At 46.0% G+C, this 9961-nt stretch overlaps 1 protein-coding gene across 2 annotated transcripts in view; it reads left to right on the top strand.

Moving 5' to 3' along the window:
- Positions 1-734: 734 nt before the first annotated feature.
- Positions 735-9961, top strand: part of LOC106525011 (protocadherin-10) — a 21397-nt gene continuing 12170 nt past the window's right edge. For both annotated transcript variants that reach the window (XM_014019109.1, XM_014019108.1), the window contains exons 1-3: positions 735-3227; positions 7247-7305; positions 7415-7521. In XM_014019109.1, coding sequence (XP_013874563.1) covers positions 735-3227; positions 7247-7305; positions 7415-7521 — 2659 coding nt within the window. The remainder of the gene's footprint in view (positions 3228-7246; positions 7306-7414; positions 7522-9961) is intronic.

Below are 9961 nucleotides of genomic sequence, written 5' to 3'. Positions count from 1 at the left end.
CACACACACACACACACACACACACACACACACACACACACACACACACACTGGAATAAACTAGTCTGTTTTGATGTCTTTTTTAGTCACGTGAACGCAGCTGGTCCTGGTCAGTCCAGGTCCTGGAGGTCCAGCCAGGCCCACCCCTGTCCCCACAGAGACATCAAGGGACATCTAGTGACGGAGACTGACAACCTGAGGAACCAATCAGAAGGCAGCTCGGCGGGGGGCGGGGCTACGCGGGGAAAAGGCAGAGAGTTGAGTGAAGAGAGTCAGAACCGAGAGGAGAGGACCGCGGACAGGACGCACGGTGCCAACTGGACTCACAGGGACCAGAACGTGATTCTGACTCGGAGCTGCGGGAGTCAGAGGACAAACGGCCTCAGTTTGTTTCATGGATTACAGATCCAGAGTCCAGGTTCTGCTCCAGAGTCCAGGTTCTGCTCCAGAGTCCAGTGCGCTCCGGACTCTGCGCGCCAGGACGCACCAGACACATCCAGAGCGCGGAACCTGAACCCGGAGCAGGTGGTGGAGTCACACAAGTCCAGCTGCAGGTCCAGAGGACTCCTGGTTTAAGTGGGACAGCCGCGTCCTGCTGATCTGGGTCGGTCCGGACCGGAGCAGCAGCTGGATGCGGACTGTCTGTGCGCCCGCGGAGGACCTGCATGACACTGTCTCTGTTGTTGGTTCTTGTTGTTGTTGTTGTTTACCAAAGTGCGCTCGTGGCCCCGGACATGCTCACGCTCCTGCTGCTCGCGTGGCTCGCGGCCGGAGCGCGCTCCCAGATCCGGTACTCGGTCCCGGAGGAGGCGGAGCGCGGCACGCTGGTGGGCAACATCGCCGAGGACCTGGGTCTGGACCTGACCAAGCTGGCCTCGCGCCGCTTCCAGGTGGTGCCCAGCTCCAGGAGCCCGTACCTGGACGTGGACCTGGAGAACGGGGTCCTGGTGGTGAAGGAGCGCGTGGACCGGGAGCAGATCTGCCGGCAGAGCGCGAGCTGCCAGCTCAACATGGAGGTGTTCCTGGAGAACCCGCTGGAGCTGTTCCGGGTGGAGGTCGAGGTGGTGGACATCAACGACAACCCGCCCAGCTTCCCCGAACCGGACCTGACCGTGGAGATCTCGGAGAGCGCCACGCCCGGGACCCGGTTCCCCCTGGAGAGCGCCTTTGACCCGGACGTGGGCTCCAACGCGCTGCGCTCCTACGACCTGACCACCAACAACTACTTCTACCTGGACGTGCAGACCCAGACGGACGGGAACAAGTTCGCGGAGCTGGTCCTGGAGAAGCCGCTGGACCGGGAGCAGCAGGCGGCCCACAGGTACGTGCTGACGGCCGTGGACGGGGGCCAGCCCCCACGGACCGGCACCGCGCTGCTGGTGGTCAAAGTTCTGGACTCGAACGACAACGTGCCGGTGTTCGAGCAGCCGGTCTACACGGTCAGCCTGTCCGAGAACGTCCCGGTCGGGACCCTGGTGATCCAGCTGAACGCCACGGACCTGGACGAGGGTCTGAACGGGGAGGTGGTCTACTCCTTCAGCAACCACATCTCCAGCCGGGTCAAGGACCTGTTCGGGGTGGACCCGCGGACCGGGCGCGTGGAGGTGCGCGGGGACGTGGACTTCGAGGAGGCCGGACTGTACCAGATCTTCGTCCAGGCCAAGGACCTGGGTCCGAACGCCGTGCCCGCGCACTGCAAGGTCCTGGTGAAGGTGGCGGACGCGAACGACAACGCGCCCGAGATCACCTTCAGCACCGTGACCGAGTCGGTGAGCGAGCGCGCGGCCGCCGGCACCGTGATCGCGCTGCTGAGCGTCACGGACCGGGACTCGGAGGAGAACGGACAGGTCCACGTGGAGATCCTGGGCGAGGTTCCGTTCAAGCTCAAGTCGTCCTTCAGGAACTACTTCACCATCGTGACGGACGGGCCGCTGGACCGCGAGCACGCGGACTCCTACTCCGTCACCGTGGTGGCGCGCGACAAGGGGACCCCGTCCCTGGCCTCCAGCAAGTCCATCCGGGTCCAGGTGTCGGATGAGAACGACAACGCGCCCACCTTCACGCAGAGCGTGTATGACGTGTACGTGACGGAGAACAACGTGCCGGGGGCCTACATCCACGCGGTCACGGCCCTGGACCCGGACGTGGGCCGGAACGCGCTCATCACCTACTCCATCTCGGAGTGCGTGATCCAGGGCATGTCCGTGAAGACCTACGTGTCCATCAACGAGGAGACCGGGTACCTGTACGCCCTCAGGTCCTTCGACTACGAGCAGCTGAAGGACTTCAGCTTCCTGGTCCAGGCCCAGGACTCGGGGACCCCCCAGCTGTCCTCCAACGCCACAGTCAAAGTCATCATCGTGGACCAGAACGACAACGCCCCGTCCGTCCTGGCCCCCCTGGGGAAGAACGGCACGGCCAAGGAGCCCCTGCCCCGCTCCGCAGAACCGGGCTACCTGGTGACCCGGGTCGTTGCCATGGATACGGATGATGGCGAGAACGCGCGGCTGTCCTACAGCATCCAGAGGGGGAACGAGAACGGCATGTTCAGGATGGACTGGAGGACGGGCGAGCTCAGGACCGCCAGGCGGGTGTCAGCTAAGAGAGACCCCCACCAGGTCTACGACCTGCTGATCGAGGTGCGGGACCACGGCCAGCCCCCCCTGTCCTCCAGCGCCAGCGTCCTGGTGGTCCTGGTGGACAGCGTGGCCGCGGGCCGGGGCGTCGGGGACAAACAGGGCACCAAGTCCAAGGACGGCTCCCTGGACCTGACCCTGATCCTCATCATCGCCCTGGGGTCCGTGTCCTTCATCTTCCTCCTGGTCATGATCGTCCTGGCGGTCCGCTGCCAGAAGGACAAGAAGCTGAACCTGTCCCCCTGCTTGGGCTGCAGCTCCTGCTGCTCCCGCCAGGTCCGCTCCCGCAAGAAGAAACTCAGCAAGTCCGACATCATGCTGGTCCAGAGTACGGTCAACGTCAGCGGGACCGGGACCTCCCAGGTCCCCGTGGAGGAGTCCGGGAGCTTCGGCTCCCACCACCAGAACCAGAACTACTGCTACCAGGTGTGTCTGACCCCAGAGTCCGCTAAAACCGACCTGATGTTCCTCAAACCGTGCAGTCCGTCCAGGAGCTCAGACACAGACCACAAACCGTGTGGGGCCATCGGGTCCGGGTTCCCAGACCCGCAGCCAGACATCATCTCTAACGGCAGCATCCTGTCTAACGAGGTGAGTCCAGCAGCACCCGCCCAAACCTGGAACACACAGTCCATTAGAACCTGAACCAACGGGTCCTGCTGAGACCTGGTTCCAGACCCGAGTCTTTAAAAACTGCACGAGTCCTGGTCTCCCTCTGCCACAGAACAGAACAACACATCAGCTGATATTCATCTGGTATTAAGCTTATATTTAGTTGATATTCATCTGAAGTTTAGCTGATATTCAGCTGATATTAAGCTGATATTTAGCTGATATTCAGCTGATATTTAGTTGATATTTAGCTGATATTTAGCTGATATTTAGTTGATATTAAGCTGATATTTAGCTCATATTCATCTGATGTTCATCTAATGTTTAGCTCATTTTCAGCTGATATTAAGCTGATATTCATCTGATATTTAGCTGATATTTAGCTGATATTTAGCTGATATTCAGCTGATATTTAGCTCATATTCATCTGATGTTCATCTAATGTTTAGCTCATTTTCAGCTGATATTAAGCTGATATTCATCTGATATTTAGCTGATATTCATCTGATATTTAGCTGATATTTAGCTGATATTTAGCTGATATTCAGCTGATATTTAGCTGATATTTAGCTGATATTCAGCTGATATTTAGCTGATATTTAGCTGATATTTAGCTGATATTTAGCTGATATTCAGCTGATATTTAGCTGATTTTAAGCTGATATTTAGCTGATATTCACCTGATATTTAGCTGATATTTAGCTGATATTCAGCTGATATTTATCTGATGTTTAGCTGATATTTAGCTGATATTCAGCTGATTTTAAGCTGATATTTAGCTGATATTCAGCTGATATTTATCTGATGTTTAGCTGATATTTAGCTGATATTCAGCTGAGTTTTAGCTGACATTAAGCTGGGGGACCTAACTCAGAGTTTTGACATGAGACATATTTTATTAGAGCAGCTGTGAAAACGATGAGATAATATTTTACACACATGTACACACATTTATACACAATGTGTACTTTACACACATACATTAAAGTATTTGAGTATATACTAATACACATATAAGGATTGTAGCTCTGTGGACTAATTCATTTGTTTTCATTTAAACAGTTTTCTTTAAAAAATGAAAATCAGCTGTTTTATTTTGGTAAACACTTTGAATCCAACAAAATAAAATGTTCATAAAAACATTTAGATAAAAGTATAAAAAAGCTTTAACTTTACTACAACTAATAAATCAAATGAACCTGATATTTTCTGTATTAATATCCTGAACATGAGTTTTATTTATGTGAAATTGTCTGATTTAAAGGATTTATTCGCCTAATGTTCATATTTAGAGTAAAAAGTGTTTTTAAACAGGCAGAAGAGATGCCTACCTAAATCCTGCACCTTTAAACACACGTCTGTTTCCTCACCTCATTACTGAAATGTTTTCATCACAAAAAGATGAAACTTTATTTTGAAAAGCTTCTCCAGTTTGTGTTGAAGCTTTTAAATCGTTGTTAATAACTGAGTGAAGGAAAGAAAAGTGTCTTTTTTCTAAACGCAGCCTGTTTTCAGGTTAACACAAACTGAGATTTAAAAGAAAAGTGGAAATTTTCTGAGCATCGTGTGTGTGTGTGTGTGTGTGTGTGTGTGTGTGTGTGTGTGTGAGGGAAATGTTGCGGCAGCACAGGTGTGTGTGAGGCTGCTGACAGCCCACAGATCCTGTATTTCTCCTCATTTATCAGATTATTTAGTGGTTAAACAAATTATTAATAATTAAACAATAAAATAAACAAATATTAACAAAGTAAAGCAGAAACTGTTTCTTTCAGCAGAAATTCTTTATTCAGGTGAATAAAAATGAGCCAAATGTACTTTTAGTTTTCCCTCTTATAAATAAAATTATTAAAAATAATTAATTTTCTTAAATTTGCTCATAAATTCCTTACAAAATGTACATTTTTTCCACAWAAAAAACACTTTGTGGATGAAATAAAAATATTTTAATGCAGTAAACTCATCACTGTGAGTCCAACCCTAAAGCAAAATTTAGTATATATTTTTTAATTTTCTTGTAATTTGGATCAAAGTTGTCCAAAACAAAGAGAACATTTATTTTCTGTTTGTTTTTGTTGTTGGATTGTTTGGTAGAAATGGGATTATAAAGAAAATCTTGTGCTACATGTGTTACAAAATGTAGGAAAATGATCCAGTGATGGATTCATCTCATTAAGAGAATGAATGTCAGTGGAGATTTTACAGCATTTAACTTTCAACTACATAAAATTTACAAGTTATAAGGATCCTGATGTCCACTTCTACCAGAATATTAGTACAAATTGTGGATATTTTATTATATATTAAGATGAGTTTAATTCTAAAGAGCAGTGGGCGCTGCCCTGGTTGTATTATAATTTAAATACAAGGTTATTGACAATATAACATCCGATTATTTAATGGAATATACAGAATAATTTAAAAAATCCAGTTATTTGCATGTACTGACCAGTTTAATAAGCTGATTTATGAGATATTCATTAAGTATAAAGTTGGGTTTATTTCTGTTTGTGTTTATTTTAACATAGATCAGTTGAAATCCAATAATCATTCATAAACTGCAGAATTTATTAAGTTTATTAAGTTTTTATCCATTAGTTGTATAATAATTGATGCTTCATCAGTGATATGGAGGGAAAAACTAACAGGACTTTTAATGATCAAGATCCTCAACATTTTAATAAACCGATGAAAATAAAAGTACCTGAGTTCTTTATAACAAACACCGTCCACTTAAACAGTACAATCAACTCTAAAAAAAAGAGGTGGAAAACTGTAAAAAAGTAAAAATAGGCTTTATGAAAACTAAACATCGTACCAAAAATATACAAAAAATAAATAAATTGACATATATTATGAAATTACAACAAAGATAATTAGTTACAACAGATGCATAAAAACAATATCAAAGCTGTTCCAAAGGTCAACAATATTAACATTACTGGATTTTGTAGAAAATATTTCACAAACATTTAATAAAAAATGTTGTACTTTAGGTGCATTTATTGATTTGTGCAAGATATTTGATTAGCTGAAATGCTAAGCTTATGTTAGCTTGAGTTAGCCCTACATGCTAAGCTAACATTAGCTCACTGCTCTGTCCTGACACATGCAAGGGGCTACCAGAGCCTGCTGATGTGTTGGTTATTATGCATATCAAATGTTAAAAACACACCTGTACACCTGCACACCTGTACACCTGTACACCTAAACACTTGTACACCTGTAAAACGCAAACCTGTACACCTGCACACCTGTAAAAAGTAAACCTGTGCACCTGTACACCTGTAAAAAGTAAACCTGCACACCTGCACACCTGTAAAAAGTAAACCTGTGCACCTGTACACCTGTAAAAAGTAAACCTGCACACCTGCACACATGTAAAAAGTAAAACTGTGCACCTGTACACCTGTAAAAAGTAAACATGTACACCTGCACACCTGTAAAAAGTAAAACTGTGCACCTGTACACCTGTAAAAAGTAAACCTGCACACCTGCACACCTGTAAAAAGTAAACCTGTACACCTGTACACCTGTAAAACGTAAACCTGCACACCTGCACACCTGTAAAAAGTAAACCTGTGCACCTGTACACCTGTAAAAAGTAAACCTGCACACCTGTACACCTATAAAAAGTAAACCTGCTCACCTGCACACCTGTAAAAAGTAAACCTGCACACCTGCACACCTGTAAAAAGTAAACCTGTGCACCTGTACACCTGTAAAAAGTAAACCTGTGCACCTACACACCTGTAAAAAGTAAACCTGTGCACCTGTACACCTGTAAAAAGTAAACCTGTGCACCTACACACCTGTAAAAAGTAAACCTGTGCACCTGTACACCTGTAAAAAGTAAACCTGTGCACCTACACACCTGTAAAAAGTAAACCTGTGCACCTGCACACCTGTAAAAAGTAAACCTGTGCACCTGCACACCTGCACACCTGTACCCATGCTGTGTCAGCTGCTTTAACCTCACCCTGAACCCGTCTCTGTTTCAGACCAAACACCAGCGAAGTGAACTCAGCTACCTGGTGGACAGGCCGCGGCGGGTCAACAGGTAAATGCAGAGTCAGACCCTCACGGTAGACCCTGAGTCCTGGCTCAGACCTGGCTACTCTGGAGGAGGACCGGTGAGGACCCGTGTTAATGCTGTGCTGTGTTTTCAGCTCGGCCTTTCAGGAGGCAGATCTGGTCAGCTCTAAAGACAGCGGTCACGGCGACAGCGAGCAGGGAGACAGTGACCACGACGCCACGAATCGAGGACATTCCTCTGGTAGGAGAACGCTTCACTCCCCCCCTGTGGTCTGAATGAAGTCCTCTGTGTTTGCTGGGCCCGCTTCGGTGGAAACGAGTGAGGATTGGCTGATTTGCATGTGGTTGTTATGCATCGTGGGTCCAGGGTCCCCTCCAGTCCTGGAACCCAGTAAGGCTGGTCAAATTAAAGTGTTTTAATTCAAGCGGGAGTTTTGGGTTCTGTTGAGTCCAGCAGTCAGTGTTACGGCAGGGAGGCAGCTTCAGATCCGGTCCTCACAGCCTCTGAAGGGAACAGCGTTATTAATCGCTGCTGTCTTTCTGCTGCGGGTGGGTTTGATGGTGTTGGGACAACAACAGGGCTCTGCTGTGGAAATATGGTGTTAACGAGGAGTGTGCTCACTAACTCGTCAGGATGTGACGAGCATTTTAACCAGAGGTGCTGGGACCGGACCAAACCGGCTGAGGCTGCTGCAAACAAAACAGCCGATTCATGGCTTCATTTGCTTCATTCAGTCATTTTTAACGGGACTCTGTTGGTACACACCTCTGCCTCTGTGGACCAAGTCGTGCTGCTCACGTCTGTGTGTGTGTGTTAGCAAAATATCTCAGAAATCACTGGAGGAATTTGAATGAAACTCTGAGATTAATGATGGTACATGTGAGATGCTGCAGAGACCAAAGAGCAGCCAGGAGCAGGAGTGCCCAAACGTTTTCCTGAAGAGGGCCAAAATGAAAATCTGTCTAAGGGCTGCGGGCCAAATACCATAATTTAATACATGAAATGCAAATACTTATTTTGATGAAGCTAGGAGCAGTGCGGTGGAATGGTTTGTTCTGTTAACCTGCCCCGAGCACATGGAGACATGTCATAGGTTGATAAAATCTGAGTATTTGTGGTTTTATAGTGTTCAAATCTACATTTCTGTTGAAATAGAATCTAAACACTGTGTCTTCTTTAGTTACTTTTATTTCATGTTTACTCTTAAAGGGATCCATGTTTAGTTGTAAGATTAGACTTTATTTGATAAACATTTATTTCAACTGTAAAATAAAGACTGTAAAAATACTGTAGGATGTTTAGTTTTTATAATTTTTTAACTAAAAGTTTAAAAATATATTACACAGATGGGGCCATTTTATTTCCACACAAAGCATTCTGGGTAAATGATGACGTGGATAGGTCCTCGGTGCGAGGCTGCTAGCGAGCTATATCCACCCTGAAGGTTAATCTTGGACAATATCTGATGATCGACTCTTTTAAATGAAACCAGAGAGTTTTTTTAATCAAATAATCATATGAAACCAGTAATATTTTTATCCATGCATGTGGTTTTGTTGCAGTCAGTGAGTGGTAGTAGCTGAGAGTGACAGCAGAGTGAGAGCAGCTCCTGGGACATGTCACCGCTGACGGAGTCTGCTGCGGAGGCAAACAGGATGGTGGTACTGTGTTACAGACTTAGAGTTTCAAACAGATTATTTCCTATTAAGTCATTGTTTGATTAGGATAATTGATGGTGTGGCTTTGCATTTCATCGTTCTGTTCCCACAACGCCGGGGAGGAAAGAACAAGCTTCAGTCTGTGTGTGATAATGAAGTTTGTCAGCAGACATGCTGGAGTCCAACAGCTGTGTTTGTGCTTAAATGTTCCGATTAAATAAACGTGTCATCCATCAAACAGAGTGTTAACCTGCACACACAGGACTCACTTCTCTTTGATTTATCTTGGAAAATCATTTAAACCCATTCAGTGCTTCACCAGATATTTTGCTAACAGACATACAAACAGACCTACAGAGCAGGTGATAATAAACCTTTAACAAACTGTTCAGGCAGGTGAACATTTTACAGTGTCAGGATGTTTTACAGTGGACATTGGATGTTTTATCGTAGCAGGTGTTGTAGTGTCAATTTTAAATTTACATTAAAACAAATGTGGTGGCTGTGGTAGGGCAACTTACCCAAATGTTGTAGTGTCCTTGAGCAAGACATCAAACCCCCAACCCAGCTTACATAGCTGCCCGCTGCTCCACCTGGGTGTTCCTCACGTGTGATGGGTCAGATGCAGAGAACAAATCTCATCATTGTATGGGAACACGCACTGATGACAAATAAAGTATATTTACACTTTTTACACTTTTACAATTATTTGCACGTTTTCCAGTGTTCGTTGGATGTCTTACAGTAGATGTTTGATGTCTTACAGGAGATGTTGGATGTCTTACAGTAGATGTTTGATGTTTTACAGTAGATGTTGGATGTCTTACAGTAGATGTTTGATGTCTTACAGTAGATGTTGGATGTTTTACAGTAGATGTTGGATGTCTTACAGTAGACGTTGGATGTCTTACAGGAGATGTTATATGTCTTACAGGAGATGTTGGATGTCTTACAGTAGCTGTTTGATGTCTTACAGTAGATGTTGGATGTTTTACAGTAGATGTTGGATGTCACAGTAGATG

This window comes from Austrofundulus limnaeus, unplaced genomic scaffold (genome assembly GCF_001266775.1).
Source record: "Austrofundulus limnaeus strain Quisiro unplaced genomic scaffold, Austrofundulus_limnaeus-1.0 Scaffold209, whole genome shotgun sequence".
Taxonomy (NCBI): domain Eukaryota; kingdom Metazoa; phylum Chordata; class Actinopteri; order Cyprinodontiformes; family Rivulidae; genus Austrofundulus; species Austrofundulus limnaeus.
Note: the sequence above shows the minus strand (reverse complement) of the source record. Positions and strands in the feature narration are given on the sequence as shown.